This window comes from Aquarana catesbeiana, linkage group LG01 (genome assembly GCF_042186555.1).
Source record: "Aquarana catesbeiana isolate 2022-GZ linkage group LG01, ASM4218655v1, whole genome shotgun sequence".
NCBI classification, from domain to species: domain Eukaryota; kingdom Metazoa; phylum Chordata; class Amphibia; order Anura; family Ranidae; genus Aquarana; species Aquarana catesbeiana.
Window position 1 is genome coordinate 156800099 of NC_133324.1, and position 26518 is coordinate 156826616.

At 40.7% G+C, this 26518-nt stretch overlaps 1 protein-coding gene and 1 long non-coding RNA gene across 4 annotated transcripts in view; one reads left to right on the plus strand and one right to left on the minus strand.

Annotated features, from left to right (window-relative positions):
- LOC141135988 (uncharacterized) overlaps positions 1–12788 on the plus strand; it is a 450576-nt gene extending 437788 nt beyond the window's left edge. For both annotated transcript variants that reach the window (XR_012243661.1, XR_012243663.1), the window contains one exon: positions 11759–12788. This is a non-coding gene — a long non-coding RNA (uncharacterized lncRNA). The remainder of the gene's footprint in view (positions 1–11758) is intronic.
- TMEM161B (transmembrane protein 161B) overlaps positions 1–26518 on the minus strand; it is a 73299-nt gene that overhangs the window by 34457 nt on the left and 12324 nt on the right. For both annotated transcript variants that reach the window (XM_073624472.1, XM_073624473.1), the window contains exons 2-6: positions 22189–22262; positions 6641–6744; positions 6408–6494; positions 4980–5077; positions 4729–4885 (exon numbers count right to left, since the gene is read on the minus strand). In XM_073624472.1, coding sequence (XP_073480573.1) covers positions 4729–4885; positions 4980–5077; positions 6408–6494; positions 6641–6744; positions 22189–22191 — 449 coding nt within the window. In that variant the 5' untranslated portion in view covers positions 22192–22262. The remainder of the gene's footprint in view (positions 1–4728; positions 4886–4979; positions 5078–6407; positions 6495–6640; positions 6745–22188; positions 22263–26518) is intronic.

Below are 26518 nucleotides of genomic sequence, written 5' to 3' on the forward strand. Positions count from 1 at the left end.
CTGCCCAAGACAACAATTTTTTTGTCATTCACTGCCGGAAAGGGCTTTGTGCGCTCTATCGCTTGTTGATATGCCACTAAGGTAGCACTGTCTTTAAGGATCTGCAGGTGGTACCCCAGACAGACAGGGCTTTCCCCACCACACCTGCCTCTCTTCAGCTGAAAAAACATTTGAGTTCCTACACCTTGTGCCACCTTGCTTCTTAGATAGACTTTCCAGGCACTCATACCCGTGGTTAACATTAGCAATATAGGGAAGACCCAGAGGAGGCCTGTTAACAGATGTTGAGTTTCCAGTGTCTCTGGAGATCAATCCTACACTTTCAAGAGAAATGACAGAAGGAACCTCTGATGAAAGCCTACCTACTGGGTTTGCAAATCTTGTTCTATAATAGATATATCTTTTGATCTAGGGAATTCAGAGTGTAGCCCAGAAATGACAGTATGTGAGGGTGTCAGGTTTGATTTCTCCAGACTGCTCAACAATCCTAGAATCATAAGTCAATTCTCGGTGAACTGTAGATCCCTCTTGCAAGGGATCCTGGGAAGAAGCAAGTACTAGTATATCATCAAAGTAAGGAACTATTCTGATGAAACTAACTAGTAAGGGGGGGGGGGGGGGCAGGGCTGCTCCTATCACCTGAAAAAAAGTTATTGGGGGTGAGGGAACGACAAATGAAAGGGGTGTGAATAGAAAATGCAGCACTTCTGCAACTATCTTTACTGTCAGACACAGAAACCTCTGACAGCGCCACCTGATAAGGAACATGGAGGTACGCATCCCTTAAATCCGGGGGGCATCATAAAACAGCCAGGCTGCAGGACCGTTCTACAGAAAATACCAGTACTTAAATCCATACGGAAGTTCTTGCATCCTATGGATAAGTAGAGGGGCCTGAGATTAGGCAAAATGTGCCCAAAGGTTTCTTTACTACAAAAACATGCAAGCAAAAACCTCTGCCTTATTTTTCTCATGAAACAGGACTACTAACCTTCTGATCCACCAGATCTCCCAAGAGAAGAGAGAGAGCTTTAGATGTTCCTGGATATTTGGGAAGATTCACCACATAAAATCATGGAGAGTGAAAGGCTATCAAACTCAAGCCTGTACCCTTTTCCCTATCAGCCCAAAAATGAAGGCATTGGTTATCTGCTTTCACTGACCCCTCGGGGTACCCACGATTCTTTTTGGGATCTAGAGCCATTTCTTGTTATGAAGAATGTCCTATTATTCTGTGCAAAATTTGCATTTACTGTTGCCTGTATTTTATTATTGCCTTAAGATTTTATTTAATAAAACCTATATTTGAACATTTTTTATATCTATATGTCATGGCGGTGCCTTTCCAAAAGTCTCTTCCATAAACCTTCTTTCTGTTTTCTCTTTCACTGACCCCTGTGGGAAGAGGATTCCCCCCACGGGAGTCAACCTATCATTGTAATATGGATAGCATCCAACAGCAGGGGTTGCTCCTAATGAAAAAGGACTTTGGGAACATTGTGAGCTTATGTCTGCCAGCCACACACTTTTCCCCATGATAGACAGCTTGACACATGAACTATGTCATCAATCAAAAGTACTTATGGCTGTCCTAGAACCGAGCATTGGATAGCACCAAAGTTCATCACAATTGCTTCAAAATATACGGCTACTTTTCTTACCTGTGCCCTCCGTAGTACAGGAAGAGTGTCTCCACACCAGCGCAGATTAAAATTCCTTTATACAAAATTATTACATCCAGATACCCGAGTCAATATCTTATGATTATGTATTTGTCTGTGGACATGTTTTCTGGATGGCCTGAGGCATGATCAGCAGGACCAGTGGTAAATGCTACTACAAAGGCCACAGCAAAAAAGTTGCTATCAGACGTAGTTTGCAGGTACAGAATCCCTTTGGGGAGTAGAAAGACTGGAATTGTGAAAAACAGCTAAGATGTCAGAAACAGGAAAATCATTGTTTTAGTGTCTTCCAATATCCTTATATTCAGTCAGAGTGGCAACCAAGGGAAATACTGGTCTCTCTCCTGATGAAAAACTCTTTTTGGCAATGTACCATGCACAGGCTTATATTTTCTATAGCAGCTGCAGGCTCTGCTCCCTCATAGGATATGTTACCACTTTGCAATTTTTTTTTTTTAACCAAAACTTATGTACTTGTATTGTCATTGCTTCCAGATCCAATGACTTAGAAGGAACACATACATTAAATCCAAGGGACTTGCGATAAAGAAAAAACATTGCCAGAAGGAGTCTGGACCCAAGATATGCTGGTTCATAGTGTGTGCAGTTGATTTCAACCACTTCAGATAGGCTCAAAACAAAAAAAAAAAAAAACTTGACTACAAGTCACTCGTTTCAAGAAACTGCTAAAATGAAAAAGCAAAATTTTGTTTCACAGGTTGTCTTACATGCAAAGTTAACCCCTTTATTTAGATGTTGAAACTGCATTCAAACAAAGTAATGGCAGTATTTGTTGTGCGAGTTGAGTGTGTGCACATTTTCAGCTCCGTATAGTAGCATCCCTACGATGGATTAGGATTTCCTCCCGTCAAGGTCTGCACAGATTAATGTGTAGACAATTTCTTCATTCAATTAAATGAGAACTATGGCCAAAGCTTTTTTGACTATACTTCTGGGAATTACAGGAGCGCACTTAGTTGTGCACTCCCGTGACCCAGATTCAGCCAACAGTGAGCTAAAGCACGCTGTCGGCTGACGTTATAGAGCCTGTCCAGGCTCGGCAGGGATCCTGACAATAATGTAAAGGTAGGAACCTTAGAATGGTGATGGGAGCAGGTTTAAGCTTAGATAGTTTTTGACTAAACTCCTACTTTAAGTGGTTTAACTCTTCAGGATCTAGCAAACCGAGATATATACATTTAGGAGTGAACTGACCCATCAATTCTTCTATTCAGTGATAATATTTGAAGTATTTTAACCAGTTGCCAACCGCCGCATGCCAATATATGTCGGCACAATGGCATCAGTGGGCAAATGGGCGTACCTGTACGTCCCCTTTAAGAGTCGGGGATAGCAGGCACGTGCGTCTGCCGCATACAGCATGACCGTGCCCCCGGACTTGATGTCCGCTGGTCTCCCAGCGATCGTGTCACGGAGCTTTAAGAACGGGGAAGTGTCTATATAAACAAGGCACTACCCCATTCTGGCTTGTGTCAAGACAGAGATCACCGCTCTGTCATCGAGAGCAGTGATCGATGTCATGTGACTAGTAGCCCATCCCCCCCCCCCCAGTTAGAATCACTCCCTAGGACACATTAACCCCTTCACTGCCAGTGTCATTTACACAGTAATCAGTGCATTTTTATAGCATTGATCACTGTATAAATGATAGTGGTCTCAAAATAGTGTAAAAAATGTCAGATGTGTCCAGCCATAATGTCGCAGTCCCGATAAAAATCGCAGATCGCCACCATTACTAATAAAAAAAAGCCATAAAACTATCCCCTATTTTGTAGGCGCTATAACTTTTGCGCAAACCAATCAATATACACCTATTTTTTTTACCAAAAATATGTAGAAGAATACATATCGGCCTAAACGGAAGAAAAAAATATTTTTTTGTATAACTCTTGTGTCTGTAAAAAACACTCAGGACTTATGGGGGCTGTTCTGTGCTGTGGCTTCATAAGCACACAAACAGTAGATATCCTAAAATAACTTAAAGTGGAACTTTACCCATAACAACTTGATAAAAATAATAATAATGTTTTTTAGCAAGGAACATACATTTCACATTAATAATTATGCTACCAAAATTAATGTGTGCTGTAAAATTGCTTAAAGCGGAGTTACAGCCATTTCTGTGTTTATAAACACACACTCACCTGTCCCACGGTCCAGCAATGCAGCCGCCCAAAGCCTCGGTTCTCTCCCCGGCATCACTAGTGTGGGCACCAAGCTGTGACAGCTTGTGGCTTCACAGCCAGGTGCACACTGTGCATGCGCGAGTCATGCTGTGTGTCCTGAATGGCTGAGCAATCTTTTGGGACCTGTGATGTGTCCCAGAAGAGTGCAGGGAGGGAGGGGGAGAGGAGCACTTCCACTTGAGTCGCCTACGCAGCGTGAGTGGGAGCTGGGTACCTGTCACAACTAGGAACCCATCCCCCCACCCCCCAAAAACAACATGCCAAATGTGGCATGTCAGTGGGTTAGGAGCCCTTAAAGCGGAAGTTTCACTTTTGGGTGGCACTCCGGTTTAAGCTCAGAGCCCCTAAACTCCAGTAAATATTTAGGCTGTCAGCAGATCAACCTCTACAAATTTAGCACAGTGCCTAAAAATGGAGAGCAACTGAGCATGTGCAGAGCATGGTGGAACAGTGTATTACTAGATTCTAAACAGTATAGGCACTTTTTAATCTTTTACATAGTTATACCTGCAAAAGGGGCAAGTCTGAAGTGATCTAGAAGGACTTAATTTTCTGACTAAAGTTTCAAGTAATAAAAGTTTTTTTTGGTCTTGAAAAACTATACTAAAATTGTTTTACAACAGCTTTGTAAAACTACAATAACGGAAAATCTTTACTCTAATACATAAGGACTGTCAAGCATCTACCAAAAATGGAAATATTAGTTTTGAAATATCTGACTAAACAATGAAAAGGTACTTTTCTAACCAATTAGACACTTTCAACCAACATAAAAAGACGCTACTATAATTGTATTCTGTACCTATAATTACAGAGTATTATCCATTAAAAAAGGATACATTGCAAATGCCAGAACGAGCATACACCAAACGATGCTGATATTCATCTCTTGTGATGGTACCACAAAGCTGTAATAAGCTTCAGTTATCAAGTAAACCACAGTAGCAGCAACAGTGAAATCTACTAACCATTGATACTCAGGGAAATAATGGAGTGCTGGAATATACAAAGAAAACATATTGTTAAGCATCACATTATTTTATAACGTGAGAACATTTTTGAAATGTAATACATATTACTGCTTACTCACCTAAAGTGTCAACTTCAGTAACAGTCCTAGTTTCCAAATGAAGGTCAATGTCTTTGGGAATGGTAAGTGGCTTATTTTCAATATGACCATTATATTTCCTAAAAAAAAAAAAAAAAAAAAAAAAAAAAAAAAAAAACCATCACAAGCTTTTCTGTATAAAAGAAAAAGCAAACATGCTACACAGTCTTCCATTTTGTAGCTTAACCACTTGCCCTCCAGATGATTTTACCCCCTTTATGATTGGGACATTTTTTGCCATTTGGTATTGCGTACTTTGACTATTGCATGGTCATGCAACACCGTGCCCAAACAAAATTTACATCATTTTTTCCACACAAATAGAACTCTCTTTTAGTGATATTTGATCACCACTGGGTTTATTTTTTGCGATATAAACAAAAAAAGACTGAAAATTTTGAAAAAAAAAAAACCCCAATGGGGGTTATTTACGAAAGGTAAATCCACTTTGCAATGAGAGTGCACTTGGAAGTGCAGTCGCTCTAAATCTAAGGGGTAGATCTGAAATGAGTGGAAGCTCTGCTGATTTTATCATCCAGTCTTGTGCAAGCTAAAATGCTGTTTATTTTTCTTGCATGTCTCCCTCGGATCTACAGCGTCTGCACTTCCAAGTGCACTTGCAGTGCAAAGTGGATTTGTCCTTAGTAAATAACCCCCAATCTTTTTTACTTTCTGCTATTAAACATATCATGTAAAAATGTTGAAAAAAAATTGAAAATGTATTCATAAATTCTGTCCAAAATGTATTCTGCTACGTCTTTTGTAAAAAAAAAATCATAATAAGTGTATATTGACTGGTTTGTGTGACAGTTATAGCGCCTACAAACTATGGTATATATACGGGGGACTGACTAACTGCCACGGACATCACCAGTGACATTAATACAGTGATTAGTGCTAATACTATGCACTGTCACTGTATTAATGACACTGGGTAAAAAGGGGTTAACATCTAGGGCAATCAAAAGGTTAAATGTGTGCCTAACAAAGTGTAATGTGGGTGATATTTGCTGCTTTTACCAAGGATCTTGTGTTTTTCCCCCTGCAGGGCTCTGTTCCATGAATCACTGAGCAGATCAGTGGGTGCTGGTGGTCAATCATTGTCTGAGAACCGCTGACCGGCTTGTGCTTTAACAAATCACACATAGTCGGGCTTGCGGGTGCGCAGATCACGTACTAGGTACATGACCCAGTGCAGAGAAGTCGCTTTACTGCCATACTAGTCAGCAAGTGGATAAGGCCTTGTCTAAATAGGTGGCAGCAAAAATAGGCATTGGATCCCCTTGACCTCCCAGCCACAAGTTGACATGGCCACTGGCCATGTTAGCACTTTCTGCTGCAGTTGCAGCGTCTACAGAGTGGCTTATCACAATATCAGTTCCAGTACATTCCAGACATGATAAACCCCACCTGTCCTTTTTGCCCTTTCCTTTAAGCTGTTGCTTTCCAGCAAGTGTTCGTAACTCTTCCTCTGTGGGATGCTGATACCAATATAATCTGTAAAATAAACATTTATTTTTATAGCATTATAACAAGAACATAATGAGTTTAGTTCAATTGCACAGAAAAAACATCACACACACATTAACACTTTGGTTTCATTTTCATCAAAGCTCTGATGCACCACAGAAATGTTGCATTACCTTCCATTGCAGAGAAGCCAACGAGCCAAAGAGTAATGCGGAATGATCTTCTGCAGGACGCTGGCCATTACCATTGTAACAACCAGCTGTACACCTATGACACCCTACAATAAAAAGGAAGGGACAGAGTACATTAGTATTAAAGTGTGGCAAAAAAAAATGCAGTTTGGCATAGGTATAAGTAAAGGGCTTAAGAAAAAAACAAAACAAAACAAAACAAAAAAAAAAAAAAAAAAAAACACAAAAAACTGACTGTTCAAATCATACAAACATTTATATTCTGATTTGCAAAAAAAAAAAAAAAACCCCAAAAAAACCTGTATGTTGAGATATTTGTTTTTTTTCGCCCCCAGAGACCTAATTGGGAAGGCTGATCATTTTCAAGTGAAGTCTTAAGTTGAAAATTCTAAGGCCCGGTACACACTAGAAGAAGGAGGTTTACCATTGTTCAATGACTTCGGAATAAATACGAAACAGAAATGCCCAAGGGACTTTGAGAGACATGATGAATATAAATATACAAAAATTGTATTTAAACGCTAAAATAAATTTCACATATTTTAAATCCTAGGACATGATTACAGGTATATGCACATAAATATCCATAGATACATAATATCATATGACTGGTAATTCAGGGAGCAGATGCTTATGTATTAGATCTCAACGCATTTCGTGAAACAGCATGCGCTTCCTCAGAAGAATTACATATAGATGTCTGAAATCAGAGACCAGATTGTTAGAACACACAAAAAAATAAAAACGCACCAAAGAAAGGGGAAGCGGGAGAACTCCTACCTACAATTACTGTATGTTAAAATATTTCAGAAAACTCTGGACATGGTCAGCAATCCTATAGATTATTGGTTCTCATGAGTCTTTCAAATATAAATGAAAGACCCACTAAAAACAACCAAAATGAAAAACCCATTGGTCCACACGGTTCACCCCCGGGAGTTGTGAAGGGGAAGGGAGCCAGCAAAAAGGAAACCGGGACAAAATCCTGAAGTGTGCCAGAGATCAAGATGAAAAGATGTAAATAGGCACTGAAAAGACAAGAAATCTCTATAAAAAAAAAATATGTTTATATATTATATATATATATATATATATATATATATATATATATATATACACATACACACACATATACATATATACACACACACACACACATATAATCTCCCTCACATTTTTGTAAATATTTTATTTTATCTTTTTATGTGACAACACTGAAGAAATGACACTTTGCTACAATGTAAAGTAGTGAGTGTACAACTTGTATAACAGTGTAAAGGTGCTGTCCCCTCAAAATAACTCAACACACAGCCATTCATGTCTTCATGTCTAAACCACTGGCAACAAAAGTGAGTACACCCCTAAATGAAAATATCCAAATTGAGCCCAATTAGACATTTTCCCTCCCCGGTGTCATGTGTCTCATTAGTGTTCCAGGGTCTCAGGTGTGAATGGGGAGCAGGCATGTTAAATTTGGTGTAATCGCTCTCACTCTCTGATACTGGTCACTGGAAGTTCAACATGGCACCTCATGGCAAAACTCTCTGAGGATCTGAAAAAAATAATTGTTGCTCTACATAAAGATGGCATAGGCTATAAGAAGACTGCCACGACCCTGAAACTGAGCTGCAGCATTGTGGCCAAGACCATACAGTGGTTTAAAAGGACAGGTTCCACTCAGAACAGGCCTCGCCATGGTCGACCAAAAAAGTTTAGTGCACGTGATGAGCGTCATATCCAGAGGTTGCCTCTGGGAAATAGACGTATGAGTGCTGCCAGCATTGCTGCAGAGGTTGAAGGGGTGGGGGGCCAGCCTGTCAGTGCTCAGACCATACGCCGCACACTGCATCAATTTGGTCTGCATGGCTGTCAACCCTGAAGCCGCTTCTAAAGATGATGTACAAGAAAGCCCACAAACTGTTTGTTGAAGACAAGTAGACAAGGACATGGATTACTGGAACCATATCCTGTGGTCTGATGGGACCAAGATAAACTTATTTGTTCCAGATGGTGTCAAGCATGTGTGGCAGCAACCAGGTGAGGAGTACAAAGACAAGTGTGTCCTACCTACAGTCAAGCATGGTAGTGAGAGTGTCATGGTCTGGGTTGCATGAGTGCTGCCGACACCGGGGAGCTACAGTTCATTGAGGAAACCATGAATGCCAACATGTACTGTGACATACTGAAGCAGAACATGATCCCCTCTCTTTGGAGACTGGGCCACAGGGCAGTATTCCAACATGATAATGACCCCAAACACACCTCCATGACGATCACTGCCTTGCTAAAGACGCTGAGAGTAAAGGTGATGTACTGGCATGTCAAGCATGTCTCCAGACCTAAACCCTATTGAGCATCTGTGGGGCATCCTCGAACAGAAGGCGGAGGAGCACAAGGTCTCTAACATCCACCAGCTCCGTGATGTCGTCATGGAGGAGTGGAAGAGAACTCCGGTGGCAATCTGTGAAGCTCTGGTGAACTCCATGCCCAAGAGGGTCAAGGCAGCGCTGGAAGATAATAGTAGCCACACAAAATTTTGACACTTTGAGCCCAATTTGGATATTTTATCTTAGGAGTGTACTCACATTCTTTGCCAGCAGTTTAGACATTAATGTCTGTGTGATTAATTATTTTGAGGGGACAGCAAATTTACACTGTTATACAAGCTGTACACTCACTACTTTACATTGTAGCAAAGTGTCATTTCTTCAGTGTTGTCACATGAAAAGATAGAATCAAATATTTACAAAAATGTGAGGGGTGTACTCACTTTTGTGAGATACACTCTATATTTCTCTTCCCTTTGCTACTTTCGCTATACAGTTCATTATGGGAGGCTTTATTTTCCTCCCCTTCTTTGCAACTTATACTGAACTTTCATGGGTTAAAACGCTCAAATTTTATATATTTCCCTGGTTCATTTGGATTTCCAGCATTCCTCCTTTTAATACTTTGCACCTGGGTGGCAGGCGCTTTAGGTTTCCACACCTTTGGCCATTTTTTCTTAATAGAGATTTTTTGTCTTTTCAATTTCCAGTGCCCATTTACATTGTTTTATCATGATCTATGGCACACTTCAGGATTTTGCCCTGGTTTCCTTTTTGCTGGCCTCCTTCCTCTTTCTTCAGTTCTTTTTTTTGTGTTCTAACAACCTGGTCTCTGATTTCACACATCTATATGTATTTCTCCTGAGGAAGCGAGTGCTGTCTCACGAAACGTGTTGACATCGCATATATAACCATCTGCTCCCTGGATTACCAGTCAAATCAGGATTTATGTAACTATGGATATTTTTGTGCATATACAGTGCCTTGAAAAACTATTCATACCCCCTTGAAATTTTCCATATTTTGTCATGTTACAACCAAAAATGTAAATATATTTTATTGGGATTTTATGTGATAGACCAACACAAAGTGGCACATAATTGTAAAGTGGAAGAAAAATGATAAATGTTTTTCAAAATTGTTTACAAATAAATATCTGAAAAGAGTGTTGTGCATTTGTATTCCGCCCCCTGAGTCAATACTGTGTAGAATCACCTTTTACTGCAATTACAGCTGCAAGTCTTTTTGGGTATGTCTCTACCAGCTTTGCACATCTAGGAGAGTGAAATGTTTGCCCATTCTTCTTTGCAAAATAGCTCAAACTCTGTCAGATTGGACGGAGGGCCACAGATTCTCAATTGGATTTAGGGCTGGCCTTTGACTGGGCCATTCTAACACATGAATATGCTAAACCATTTCATAGTAGCTCTGGCTGTATGTTTAGGGTCGTTGTCCTGCTGGAAGGTGAACCTCTGCCCCAGACTCAAATCTTGTGCAGCCTCCAACAGGTTTTCTTCTAAGATTGCCCTCTATTTGGCTCCATCCATCTTCCCATCAACTCTGATCATCTTCCCTCCCCCTGCTGAAGAAAAGAACCCCCACAACATGATGCTACCACCATGTTTCATGGTTGGGATGGTGTGTTCAGGGTGATGTGCAGTGTTAGTTTTCAGCCACACATAGCGTTTTGCTTTTAGGCCACAAAGTTACATTTTGGTCTCATCTGACCAATGCACCTAATTCTACATGTTTGCTGCGTCCCCCACATGGCTTCTCACAAACTGCAAGCGGGGCTTCTTATGGCTTTTTTTTCCAACAATGGCTTTCTTCTTGCCACTCTTCCATAAAGGCTAGATTTGTGGAGTGCATGACTAATAATTGTTCTGTGGAAAGATTCTCCCACCTGAGCTGTGGATCTCTGCAGCTCCTCCAGAGTTACCATGGGCCTCTTTACTGCTTCTCTGATTAATGCTCTTCTTGCCCAGTCTGTCAGTTTAGGTGGACGGCCATGTCTTGGTAGGTTTGCAGTTGTGCCATACTCTTTGCATTTTCAAGTGTTGGATAGAACCTTTCTCCGTGAGATGTTCAAAGCTTGGGATATTTTTTTTATAACGTAACCCTGCTTTAAACTTCTCCACAACGTTATCCCTGACCTGCCTGTTGTGTTCATTGGCCTTTATGATGTTGTTTGTTCAACAAGGTTCTCTAACAAACCTTTGAGGGCTTCACAGAACAACTGTATTTATACGGAGATTAAATTACACACAGATGGACTCTATTTACTAATTAGGTGTCTTCTGAAGGCAATTGGTTCCACTAGATTTTAGTAAGGGGTATCAGAGTAAAGGGGGCTGAATACACACTTTTCATATATTTGTAAAAAATTTTATCATTTTTCTTCCACTATACAATTATGTGCCACTTTGTGTTGGTCCAGCACATAAAATCCCAATAAAATACATTTACGTTTTTGGTTGTAACAGGGCAAAATGTGGAAAATTTTCAAGGGGTATGAATAATTTTTCAAGACACGTACCTATAATCATGTCCTTGGATTTCAAATGTTTGAAAAAAAATGTTTAGTGTTTAAAAAATGTTGTATATTTTATATTCATGGTTTGTGTCTCTCAAAGTCCCTTGGGCATTTCTTTTTTGTATTTCCGTACTTACAGGGACTGAGACACACTCATGCCTTACACATGCCAGCTCAATCTTTGATTGCTATAATGTATACGACTATAACTTTGCGTTTCTTTTTCTCATATTCTTTCAGGTCGTAAACAGCTTCCAATCATGCGCGGTCTTTCAGATCTGTTTTTTCTTGTACGAAAACAGTGCACATTTGAAGAAGAAAAATTTTTGGGAGTTCGTCCCTTCGGAAATTTTTGTTTGGTGGGTCTTAATCGGATGTCGAAAGTTGTTTACACACTATGCGATCATTGAACAATCTGTCCGAATACGGAATTCTTTGTCTGATTTTATTATAGTGTGTACCCTGCTCAATTCTACACTTTGGGAAAGTTTCCTAGCTTCAAACGTCACCTCTAGCCTCCAGGACAAGAAAATAAAATATCAGCATCACCACCACTGTTCAATTAGCAGGGAGCTAATCCAAAAAGCAGTAAAACTGATCCAGAAACCAACACTAACCTAGGAAGTAGCAATATGATCATGTGGCCTTTCAGAGCTGTGTGTACAACAAGAATGGATAGCCAAAATTACAAATCTTTTGGCAAGTGGAAAAACGTTTGTGCATTTAGAGGATTGCCTGGGGTCCTACTTGAAAGTGAAATTATAGGGTTTTTTTAAATGCTGCTTTACAAATTTTGCCCACAAACATACTATTTGGAGTCCCAACCCCACAAGCCTTTTTGGGTTGTATGACTGTCATCCAACTTACTTCCTGTGAGCCACCTATAGGTGTGATATCACCCAGCCTGGGTTCACGGAGCTCCTGAACTGAGTGGTGCTGACTTGTCATTATCTGAGGATTGTTCAGTCTATAGCAAAGGAACATCTATCTCTATGAGGAAGGAGGAGGACCTCTGACATCACAAGGTTGGCCTGAAGACTTCAGGAATTAAAAAAGTATGTTTATGAATCTTTGTATTAAAAGAAAATAAAAAAATCAAAAGCAAGGGGCAGAGAGTGCAGGAGAGGGGTTGATTTTCTTTTTTTTCCCTTTTTTTAAACACACACCTATAATCATGCTTTAAAGTTTGTGCTGTAGCCAACATTTTTTTCCAATTCGACACCTTTATTTGTATTTTTTTTTATTAAAGCCAGATGGAATACGAATCTAAGATTTTCAACGTCTTACATTGCCTTTTTCCCTACTAACTAGAAAGAAAAAAAAAAAAAGACACACACATACACTACACTCTTTAATGTTACTTCAAGCTTGTTCACAGACAAGCCCTTCTCAGTGTTGGTTACAGAGGGCTTAATCTGCAACAACTGCCACATGAAAAGAAGTAACCATTCCTCCATGTGCCAAATGTCCATATCATATAAGGGACAACAGAAACAGATATTTATCACATTTTTCTATCCTTGGAAGTTGGAGGACACCCATACACAGGTCAGTGCGTGAGCCTATACATAGGTCATTTCACAACACAGAAAATCTGATAAATGTCAAGATTAGCAGCTGCAAACCTTTTGCATCTAAAGCAAACATTATATCTACAAAGAGCAGAACAATTACCATAAAAACATGTGCACAATACCATAAAAGCATGCTACTGTTGAAGGTTATAATTGTATCCAAGTAACAAGTTTGCCATGTGAAAAAGAAAAAAAAAAAAATTATCAGCAAGGTGAAGGCAGTTACAACACATGGCTGGAAATTACAAGGTCATCAACACACAAACATTAATACTGCTAAAGCACAGCAGTCTCAATGCCACATTTCTAGTGTTTTCCCAAACCAAAAAAAAAAAAAGGAAAAAAAAAAAAAAAACAACATTTAATCCTTGGGTAAGGCAAATATACCACATCACTAGACAGATGGGCAATAGAATAACCCTTCATTTTTTTTTTTTTTAGTCTACATCAGGGCTTAAAATTTCAAGTCCTGAGCTACTAGCCAGGCTGCAAGCGTTACTCGCCACCAGTTGCCCCTCCCAACCCCTACCTTGCACCGCCCCTAAATTCTGCCCCTAATCACACCCTCATAAATTATCTCATGAAATTACACTTAAATGTTTTATGCAGAATTAAGTTACAAAAATAAATATTAACAACAACTTTATCAGTTCCCCTAAGCACAGCCTCAGCGTGCCCAACATTGCAGCCTCAGCGTGCCCAACATTTGCCTGCACTGGATCGCGTGGTACCACAGTACCATGCAATCCAGTGCAGTGAGTTTTTGAAAAGCAACGCATGCACTACTTATGGTGCAGTAATTTATGCGTCTATACGCATGTAGGGCTGAAACAACTAATCGGCATAATCGAATATTATCCATTAGGAGAGAGTTGTCAACTATTTTCATAATCGATTAATTGGTCAGCCGATTAGTTGGTCTGCATACAGAATGTGTTATTTGTTTACATATCAGAAAATACAGTGCAACACACATACAGCTCAATACTCTGTCCATACATGTCAGTAAGTGCTTGAGTACTTGTGAATGTGTGAGGAGCAACGCCTGATGGGAGATGTAGTCCTGGGCAGCAGAAGGAAGCGAGTGATTCCACAGGCAGAAGTATTTTTACCTTGCTCTAAGGGCACTCTATATTTTACGTTGCGGCTTGCTATAGGGGGCACTCTGAAGGCAGGAGCCAGAAGCGTCGGTGGGGGACCTCAGAAGGAATATCAGGGCTGCTCTGTGCAAAACCATTACACAGAGCAGGTAAGTGTGACACGTTTATTGTTTAAAAAAATAAATCTAACTGCTTGCCGACCAGCCACCGTCATTATACGACGGTAGGTTGGCTTTCCTGCACAAATCGCTGTAGCTGTACGGCTGCGGGAGCATGCCCGTGGGCCGGGTGCACTCGATGTCCGCCGGCAACCTGCGATCGCCTAATACAGAGGCAGAATGGGGAACTATCTTTGAAAACAAGGCAATTCCCCATTCTGACAGGTGACATGACAGGGATCAACTGTTCCCAGTCATCGGGAATAGTGATTTCTGTCATGTCCCTGGCAGCCCATCCCCCCCCTACAGTTAGAATACACCCAGGGAACACATTTAACCTCTTTGATCGCCCCCTAGTGTTAACCCCTTCCCTGCCAGTGACATTTATACAGTATTCAGTGGCTATTTATAGCACTGATTGCTGTATAAATGTCAATGGTCCCAAAAAAAGTGTCAAAAGTGTCCGATCTGTCCACCGCAATGTCGCTGTCCTGCTAAAAATTGCAGATCTCCGCCGTTACTAGTAAAAAAATAAATAAAAATGGCATAAATTTATCCCCTATTTTGTAGGCGCTATAACTTTTGCGTAAACCAATCAACATACACCTATTGCAATTTTTTTTACCAAAAATATGTAGAAGAATACATATAGGCCTAAACTGATGAATACATTTGTTTGTTTTATAATTTTTTTGGATATGTATTAGAGGCAAAAAAAAAAAATTCTCTTTAAAATTGTCGCTCTTTGTTTATAGCGCAAAAAAAAAACCAAAAACAAAAAAAAAAAAAGAACGCAGAGGTGATCAAATACCACCAAAAGAAAACTATTTGTGGGGGGAAAAAAGGACGTCAAATTTGTTTGGGTACAACGTCGAAAGTTGCAATTGTCAGTTAAAGTGATGCAGTGCTGTATCGCAAAAAACGGCCTGGTCATTAGGGGGGCAAATCCTTCCAGGGCTGGAAGTGGTTAAATACTGTGCAGGGAAGATCAGCATCTGAACCCAGAGAAAGTGGAGTCTGATAGACTGAAGGTAATAGAAGGCATTACTATTACATTTAAAGTAAACTTTTACCAGTATTGTGCATTAGATTTAAAATATCAATGAAAAAAATAAAAGTCTCAGCTTTTATAGTACTACTTTTATATTAAATGATGTTTTTGTATTTACCAGCATAATTGACAGCAGGCGCAGGTAGCTTGTATTATATCATATATAATATTATATTACAGTCCTGAATGAAAATCTGCAAAACAGCACATTAAATCTATTTAATTTTTTTTTATTGAACTAAAAATTTTGATCTCGGAGTCTGATGAGCTATAGCAGATTCAACCTCTAGTAGTATATACAGTACATCTCTTTTGTCTGCCATTCTCAGAATGGATTAGATATTTTGTTCCTCAACCATATAGCGGGTTATTATTTACTGCTGCAAATAGATAACATATTTAAGAATAAATTGCCTTTTTTTAAAACTTTACATATTAACTAAATTATACACCACTTTTTTAGGTTATTATCCGATTATTTAAAACAATAAAATCGACCAACTAATCGATTATGAAAATAATTGTTAGTTGCAGGCCTATACACACACGTATATAGCAACACTGCAGATGTCTTTGCTAGAAATCTCACACAATCTTGCAGTTTATACACAAGATTTCTAGGGAAGGCACTGGGTGAGGTAGCCTTCCCAGATTTCTTTTGCAAGGCCCTGGCTACATCACCAGTGCTTCTAGAGATCAGAAGTGCTTGTAGTTAAATGTAACAGCCAAATGCTTTTTTTGACCACAGAAACTAAGATGAAGGTCAGCTTCAAAGGATAGCCAGCATCACCAAAGCATCACAGAAGCATCAAAAAAGCATGCTAAAGCATTAGGCACTTTAATGTGTGTTAAAGTCAAGGCAAGTGTAAATTAACGCTAAAGACAGGAAGTGTGTTACTAGCGGGATTGCCAGGTGAAAATAAAGGAACAGAAAGCATGAAAATTGTAAGTTAATGCAGCTACCACATCTAAGGACTGATCAGCTGCCATATAATACATTTTTTTGGGGGGGTTTGGATAGACTTTAAGATTTTGCAAAAGGTGGGGCCCAAGAGGCTTTTTGGGGACCTGAAATGACAGGCAAGCATCTGGAGGTAGTAACACCACATGCATTACAAATGGCAATTTTGTACTTTTTGTAGTATCAAAAAAAGGTATGAGCTATAATTTTTTTGATGTAAAAAAATATTATTAAACCTGCCCGTGTCCCCAAATCATGTTCAAAATTCACAAAAAGCAGGCCTTGTAAATAAGGCTAGTGTATAAATGAAGAAAATAGGTTAAAAAGGATCAGATAGGTATCTTTTACCCCTAAAAATACAAACTACCGCAACCTTGTAAGCATCTAGAAGAAGGACTGCATTTTATGGTAATTGGGTTGTAAACCCTTTTTTTTTTTTTTTTTTTCTTTACTTGGCAGTCACTACCCCCCTGTTTTACTTACCTAAGCCCCGTCATCTCTTCGGCAGGGACGCACTGTCCCTCTCTCCATGGGGTCTCGGCTCTTGATTGGCTAGATTGATAGCAGTGCAGCCATTGGCTCCTGCTGCTGTCAATCAAATCCACTGCCGCTGGGGGGGGGCCGAGTCCGGCATTCTTGTCTGCGGAAGCTCAACCGCAAGGTAACCCCCTTCAGAAAAGCACTTCTCCTAGGGGATTATCTGATGTGGGGAGGAGCCGCGAGAGCCGCCGGGGGAACCCAGAAGAGGATGTTCGGAGCCACTTTGTGCAAAACGAGTTGCACAGTGGAGGCAAGTATGGCATGTTTGTTATTAAAAAAAAAAAAAAAATGATCCTTTACAATCATTTTTATCACTTGTAGCTTTCCTTTTAAGCTCTAAAGTCAAAACAAAAAGTTAACAAATGGAAGATCCATGTTTGAGATATGTGATCTACACAAGACTAAAGCTTGGTACACACTATTAGTTTTTTGGGTTGAACGAAAAAAAAAAAAACTGTCAGCACCGGTCGGAGCCACTGTACTAACCATCCAACATTAGTACAGCGATCTTCCCTGCTCAGCCATTTGTGTTCTGACAGGGGGACGTCCCCCCTCCCCCACCCCAGAACACCCCGATCAGTGCTCTTAGCCAATGGGGCTCAGGAGCCAGTCGACTGCTGGTTTTCCAGCATGGTCATCCAAAAGAAGCCGCCTTCTGTAGGACAGGGTGCCAAACACACGGGCCAAATGTCAGCCGGTTTTTATTGAACCAGCCAATGTCAGCCAGCATTTGGCCCATGTGTACAGGGCTTAAAGGGGTTGTGACGTCAGAAAGCTTTTTTTTAGCCTAATGCATTCTATGCATTAAGATAAAAAGCCTTCTGTGTGCAGCAACCTCCCCTCAGCCCCTCTAACACTTACCTGAGGTCCCTCTCTGTCCAGTGATGTCCACAAGTGTCTTAGCCATCCGAGAGTCTCCTTCTTGATTGGCTGAGACAAAGCAGCGGCACCACTGGCTCCTGCTGCTGTCAAAGTGAGCTAGCCAATCAGGGAAGAGAGGGGGCGGGGGCAGGGCTGGGTCTGTGCTCCATGTCTGAATGAACACAGGGAGCTGTGACTCGGCTCAGGTACCCCCATAGCAAGCTGCTGACTGTGGGAGCACTGAACAGGAGGGGGGCCAGGATCACAGAAGAGGGACCTGAGAAGAGGAGGATCTAGGAAGCTCTGTGCAAATCCACTGCAACAGAGCAGGTGAGTTTAACATATTTATTATTTTTATAGGGGGGAAAAAAAACAAGATTTTACAATCACTTTAAGGGTGTAATCACACTTGCAAATGCATCCTGCCTCTGATTACATGCAAAAACCCCAGCGGGGGCTCCCACAATAAGAAGCATTGAAAAACAACAAGAGGCTGTCGGTTCCCAAAGCTAATTGCAACCACTCGCGTGTAATCACTCATACAGCTATCGGCCCTAGGCGCAGACTGCTTGCATCCAATGCTGGTCCCTTGCCTGTGATTGCTGCATGAGGGATTACACGCAGGTGGGCATGATAAGCTGCGGGAGCCGGCAACCCCTCACTGTTTTCAATGGAGTTGCCTCTCACAGTTGATCACTGGGGTTTGCACGTGTAATCGGAGGCAGGGTGCATTCACAAATGTGAATACACCCCAAAGCTGGCCCATACGCTATACGAATTTCAGATGGTTTCTGATGAGCCTGCAGAAATTCACTAAGTGGGTGGCCCTCTTGCCACAAAGGCTGAATGAAATAAAGGAAAAAATCTATTAGAGTATGGCCAGCCTAAACATGTCTACATTTCACCAATATTTAAAAGGAAACCGGCTATACAGGCAGTAAACAATTACCTAGCAAGGAAGCAATAGGAAAATTATCAAACAATGTATAATTATTGGCAAAAGGCGACTATATATTGACTTTAAAGTGATTAGCTGCCCAAACAGAACTCGACAGACTGAGAATAGAAGCTTGTTAAAATATAACATTGGGTCAGCCTGTTATAAGCAATAAAGTATGAGATTTTACTCTTCTCGAATGGTGGTATCAAAGCGGACCTTGCAGTCCAAATTAAACAAAGAAAAAAATCTTTTTTTAAATTGTGACAGCGGGTGCGGGGAGAAGATCCCTGGTCTGCTGTCACAATGGGAACTGCTGCAACCATAACATGTTACACCCTATGTACGGGTGTAACATGTTATAGAGAATGAACTTATCCTTTAAATAGAGATTATATATATATATATATATATATATATATATATATATATATATATATATATATATATCAAAAAATTGGAGATGCAAAGTTGGCTTTCTTTACTTCAAATCTTCATGCATATAAAAGGTTTACAAGCGACTGCACAGTTTCAGACAAACACGTCCTTCATCAAGCTGCATGTAGCTTGATGAAGGACATGTGTTTGTCCAAAACTGTGCAGTCGCTTGTAAACCTTTTATATGCATGAAGATTTGAAGTAGAGAAATTCAATTGAAATTGCATCTCCAATTTCTGATACATGTCTGGTGGAAGAAAAGTTCCACATCAGATGTAATTCCTTTTAAAGAAATCAACCATACGGCAGAGGTGTACCGCCTTGGTATTATATATATATATATATATATATATATATATATATAAATAAAACAACACTTTTTTGATTAAAATGTATTTTTGAAGGGCTGATATGCAGCACTTTAGTCTTTCTCTCGAAGGAGCCCTGCAGCTCAAGCACAAGTTTTCTTGCGTAATGCACAAGGATGGGACAGTTGTGGAAGTCCCAGAGCTTGGTGGCTATACACATGCATCGAAAGTCACCCGCACATAAGCACATGTGCTGAAGGGCTCTGCCGTGACTCAAAAGCCAGGCAGAGCCCTTCGGTACATCTACACAAATACCATAATAAAAAATTTAAAAATTGCAAAACTAGAAGGTATAAGGTGGGGCCAAATGAAAGGGACTGAAATTCCTTGAGAATTACCTTTTTTAGTTTTCATGCATTTTGTCTGGAACTTTTTTTTTCTTTTTTTTAAACATGAATGTAAAAAAAAAAAAAAAAAAAAAAAAAAAAGCCTTTTTTTTCCACATGCAAATAACGTTACCATATTTTGTACCAGAAACAGAATTTAGTGCAATTTTAAAGGGGGACACAATTTCAAAATGAAATGTTTAGCTTCTGTTTACAGTAAGGCTCGATTCACACAGGGGCAACACGACTTCAGCGCGACTTTGTACCGCGGCTTCAGCGCGACTTCAGCAAATTACAAGGCGACTTGAAGTCGCCTCCATGACAGGCGACTTCGGCTGTGGCCAATCACAGGGCAATCAGCTCTCTGGGAGGGAGGGGGGGAGGGAGGGGTTTTCCCTGCAAAGTCGCTTGACTTTACAGAGAGATCCGACTTGGAGGCGACTTCCATTGATTTCTATGGTACAGGTCGCCTACCAAGTCGGATCAAAGTAGTACAGGGAGTACGCTCTGAAGTCGGAGCGACTTCAGTAGTGTCTATTAAGACGCTAGCGTTCACTCCCATTGAATCTATTTCTGGGGCGACTTGGGGCGACTTGAGGGCGTACAAGTCGGATCCCAAGTCGCCCCAGTGTGAACCGACCCTAAAACTTTAACAATACTTCAAAAAAGAAAGCCTAGTTCCCCTTGGTCCCCATCCCTCCCACAAAAATTATATAACTTGGTTATCACAAAGTTATTGTGTAATACACAGCGCAATAGTGGAAATGTAAAAAATTATCTGGTCTATAGAGAGCACAAATATGAGAACTGATTTGGTAAAAGTCAGTATCCAATTGGTTTTAGGGCCGGTTCACACTGCGCGATTCCTGCACGTTCCCATGTGGTGCTATTTTCCAGCCCATTCTTTTGAACAGACTGAAATCCCACTGGAATGGGGAGAGAGTAGTGTATGCACTACTTTTAAAAAACTTGCCACACCAAATTGCATGGTACTGTTTGGTTGTGTTGCACTTGCGATCTGCATTTGGGTTGCCATTAACATTACATTGGCACCTGCAGTACATTGCGAAGGCAGTGCATTTTAAGCACGATGCGAAAATCCACATACACATATACAAGAACTTGCACTTCTGCCTACATTTTTGAACACTAGTTACGATTGAAAAAAAAAAAAAAAAAAAAGAAAAAACTATGTTATACAACAACTACATATGAATCTGCAGTCATTAATGTAAATTCCAATGTGATAGTTATCAACATTTCTGTTAAAGGGTAAGTCAAAGCAATTTATAAAGAAATTAATCAATTGTAAGTAAGGCCCTGATCCCACTTGAGAGATAAGAAATCAAAGCAAAAAACGACCAATTTATGGTTGGGCACCCCAAGCATGGTGCGAGTTTGCTGCGATTGTCAAAAAAAAAAAAAAAAAATTGCATCTGGTTCAAAGACAAAATTTTGTCTCCGAGCTTCTTTGGCACAATGTGAATGTGGCCTTGTGAATGGACTGCCCTATGTGTGACGTGCAGAAATTCGCTTTTCAAAGCACCAGTGGGAATCTGTGTCCCGCTAAGCAATATGTGAATGGGGCCACAAGCATAAACTGCACTGCCTGTAATCTTCGGTGGCCACAGCCAAAGTTACTTATGCAAAAGGTTTAACACTCAGAAAACTTACTGTACATACATAGTAATCATTCCTCCACAGTGAGGAAAGGACAAAGATCTGACATTGAAACTCCAGAACATATTTCAATTACGTCAATGTATCTCCTTTGAAAGGAAAATCCTCAGAAACCTTTCAACTAATATTTTATATGTTTAATTAACGTAGAACTTCACCCTAAAGGGGATTTATTCCGCCTTATATCCTCCCTCTCTCCTTTACCACATAATTATTTTTTTGGGGGAGCAGGTACCTAGTTTTGATAGGTACCCGCTCCCACTTACGTTTGGATTGCCTAGGTGATCTGAGATGAAGTTCGGTACCCCTCTCTTTGCCTGCAGCTTTAGGGGACACGTCACAGGTCCAAGAAGGATGTGAGACCATTTAGTAGGCAGCCATCTGTGAAGCCGCAAGGAGTTACAGCCCGTTTCCCACAGTAAACATGATGGCACCGGGGACTCGAAGACCCATGAAGAACTAGACCGGATGAAAACAGCACTGGATCCCTGGACAGGCAGGTGTCCTTTTATTAAAAGTCAGCAGCTACAGGATTTGTAGTTGCCGACTTGTAATTTTTTTCTTTCTAGAAGATCTTCTTTAACTGCAAACACACCACAGGACCCTTAAAGAAATATACCATACATGCATCAACTTAAGATACTATTATATCTTATATCTAAGAATATGAACTCACCATTTTTCCGGTAAAGGCTTGTGCTCCTCAACTCTTGACAACGTGGCTTTGTGTTCCGATATCATAAATAGGCACTAAAATGTTAAGAAGTGAAATTCTTAGTGCCTAAATAAAATGCTACAAATGTGGTATTAAGTGATATGTCAGTTCAATAAACTATACAATTTAACTGACGCTTCCAAGGAACTCATACACTAAAACAAGAGTGTATGTTGACTTCTTGCAGTAGGTCTCAGATCTTGAAGCAGAAATACCTGAAGCAGCAGCTAAAAGGTGTATCCTTGCAGGACAAGGAACTCCCATGCTGCATATATTAGCATACAATGAGAACAGAGTGAATGAGTACAATGGGGACAGAATGAAGATGTGTAATGAAACACAATGTGCATGGAATACAAAAGGCATACTTAAATATTGCACTTTTAAGCCATGTGAAAGTTAACACTAATACAATTTGGTAAAATGGTACATAGGTAAATATTTTAACTGGGATATTAGGAAGAAGCAGCAAAAGAAATTCAAAAGTATAACAAAAGACATATCACCCTAAGCTATCAGTTGCCTCTGCACTCTATAAAAAAAAAAGCTTTGGTTTTAGATATACTTTAATTATTTCCTGTCCAGCGTGTGCGTGTGTGTGTACACATATAAACTACTGTGCAAAAGTTTTAGGCAGGTGTGAAAGAATGCTGTAAATTAAGAATGCTTTCAGAAATAGTGTTAATAGTTTAAAAAGTTTATTGTAAAATAGTTTAAAAGTGTTAATCATTTTTTTTTCTTTTCAATGAACAAAACGGAAAGTAAATGAACATAGGAGAAATCCAAATCAATATTTGGTGGGACATGGAAACAAGGCTAAGAGACTCAACTATGCATGAACACATAGGAAATGGGGTACAGAAAAACGGCAGCCGGGGCTCTGGACTGATGAGTCAAAATGTAAAATACTTGGCTGTAGCACGAGGCAGTTTGAAGAGCTGGAGGGAGGTACAATAATGAGGGTCTGCAGACAACAGTGAAGCATAATGGAGGTTCCTTGCATTTTTGAAAATGGATTGGAGATTTGGTCAGGATCAATGGAGTCCTCAATACGGACAAATACAGAAAGATATTTATCCATCATGCTATTCCATCAGAGAGGCCTGTGACTGGACCCAAATTTATTATTTAGCAGGACGACCACAAACATACAACTATTAACACTTCTATTTCTGAAAGTATTCTTAACGACTTCCCTACCAGCCGCCGCAGTTGTACAGTGGCAGGTTGGCACTAGTGCGCGAATCGCCTTCATTGTACGTCGGGCGCATACATGCGATCTGTGGGCATGCGCGTGCCCATTCGCTAGTGGGGGAGCCAATCAGCGGGCCACCCGTGATCGCTCCACAGAGAGGCAGAACGGGGATCTGCCAGTATAAACAAACAGATCCCCATTCTGTCAGGGGAGTAGAGTGAGATTGTCTGTTCCTAGTGATTAGGAACAGCGATTTTTCTCTACTCCCTGTCAGTCCACTCCGCCCACAGTTAGAAAGCACCTCCCTAGGGAATATTTAACCCTTTGATAGCTCCCTAGTGTTACCCCCTTCCCTGCCAGTGTAATTTATACAGTAATCAGTGCATTTTTTTTAGCATTGATCGCTGTATAAATGTCACTGGTCCGAAAAAAGTGTCATATGTGTCCGATCTGTCTGCTGCAATGCCGCAGATCTTAGCCATTACTAGTAAAATTAATAATAAAACAAATGCCATAAATCTATCCCCTATTTTGTAGACGCAATAACTTTTGCACAAACCAATCAATATATGCTAACTGGGATTTTTTTTGACCAAAAATATGTAGAATACATATTGCCTAAACTGAGGAAGAAATTTGTTTTTTTACATTTTTTGGGGGGGATGTTTATTATAGCAAAAATTAAAAAAAATTTTTTTTTTTCAAAATTGTCGCACCAAAACAAAGCTCTATTTGTGGGAAAAAAAGGACATCTATTTCATTTGGGTACAATGTCGCACGACTGCGCAATTGTCCGTATCGCAAAATATAAATATTTAATTTAGTTTTTTCCCCCTGGAATCAAAGTGATAGGCTGAGTGGCTCTCCAGGCGCCAATTCACTTTTACGGGATTGGAAAGTCAAACCACCATTCCTTGGCCCTCCTAAATCCATTGGTGAGCCTGGGACCGCTACACTTTATCAGGCCGGCTGCAGGGACACTGTTGCCATGAAAGCAATGGGATATCGCTCTTAAAGCTGAACTCAGGGCATTTTTTTTCCCCGTGAAGTAGGGCTGTGCCCGCACTACATGAGTTAACTGCTTGTTTTGTCAAGGGCTGGCCAAAAATCTGTATACTCATCCGATTCTCCACTCCAACAGGAAATGGCTGGGGCCGCAGGGACAGGTCTTGTACAGGGGGGATTGGAGGATTAGGTAAGTATATCCCCGCTCTCCATTCCCCTAGACAAGGGATCTCCAAACAAAGGCCCTTCAGTTGTTCAGGAACTACAATTCCCATCATGCCTAATCACGTCTGTGAATGTCAAAGTTTTACAATGCCTCATGGGACGTGTAGTTCCGCAACAGCTGGGGGTGGGGGCATAGTTTTTAGATCCCTGCACTAGACCAATGGTCTCCAAACTGTGGCCCTTTGCATGCTTTTATCTGGCCCTTGGGGCACTATTTTCATCCACTCATACCAACAATGGGACGCAATTCCTCCCAATGACACCGAAGATGGGGCACAATTCCTCACAATGACACAAACTATGGAATGTTATTCCTTCCACTAACACCAAAGATGGGTCATTGCTTATTCCCACTGTTGCCCTGACGTCCTTTTCAATTCCCAATGGCCACAGTCCAGGCCCCCCTTAAGTCTGAAAGACAATAATCTGGGCCTTTGTTTAGAAAGTTTGGAGACCCCTGCCTTAGACAAAAACAAGCAGTTAACCCGTGCAATGCAGGTACAGCCCCACTGCATGGGAAAAAAAAAATGTTCAGCTATAAGACCCAATAAAAAGCGTGAAGCCATCACACCGAAAAAAAATACAATCCCAACGGGGAAATCCAATCCTTCCCCACTCTATCCAAAATGACATACAACATGTTTTGGCCGGACTTGCACTTAGGGTCCTTTCACACTGGGGCGGTTTGCAGGCGCTATTGCGCTAATAATAGCGCCTGCAAACCGACCCGAAAGTGCCGCTGCTTTCATTCCAGTGTGAAAGCCCCGAGGACTTTCACACTGGAGCGATGCGCTGGCAGGACGGTAAAAAAAGTCCTGCTAGCAGCATCTTCGGAGCGGTGAAGGAGCGGAGTGTATACCGCTCCTTCACCGCTCCTGCCCATTGAAATCAATGGCACGGCGCGGCTATACCGCCGGCAAAGCGCCTCAGCAGAGGCGCTTTGCGGTGGTTTTTAACCATTTCTCGGCTGCCAGCGGGGGGTAAAACCGCCCCGCTAGCAGCCGCATACCGACGGCAAATCGCCGCTTACAATAGCGGCGCTTTACCGCCGACGCCCACCCCAGTGTGAAAGGGCTCTTAATGTAGGAGAAGCTTATGTGTCGGGGTGGGGCGAGCACGAAAATACCATCCCTTCTATAGAGGCACCATCCCGTAAATATATGCAAATGTGTTCCTAAAAAGGTATATAGAACTGAATGGGACTTTAATTGTGCCTCTAAGAAGTATAAATATCTATTTATACTTCTTAGAGGCACAATTAAAATCGCATTCAGTTCTATATACCTTTTTAGGAACACATTTGCATATAATGTAGGACAAGGTTTTGGTGTGTCTCCACTTCAAGGCTCAAGCAGTACAGGCGCACCTTCAAAGGTTATCCTGAAAATGTGGATGTTCGTGCAAATAAGAAAAAGTTTCAGGGACAGTACTCAATTGCTGCTGTTGCAAGTGCACTAATACGGCTACAATCACCTCAAGCAAAAGTAATGTGGGCAAATTATTAGAGAATTCATGGGTAAAGATAGTAGACAATTTCAACTAAAACTGGCCAGTGCTTGGGATGTCAACAATTACAAAATAAGCATGGGACATCTCCTAAATAAGAATAGCTCAGCTGATATTGACATTATTGAATTCCATATTGCTCTCCACTGAAACAAGGTTTTGTACAATGGTATATTGCAAGAGGTAAGAACACAACAAAAGACCTTAGGTAGATATATTGCTGCTAGATATCAAACCATCAAATCAATTTTATTAGTACTGCGACATACAGCATATGGGTCTCAAATGAGCTCCACTGAATGCTGAAGTGTGACAGAATGTCCTCAATGTATGATGCAGAGATTTTCAAATATACTTTGG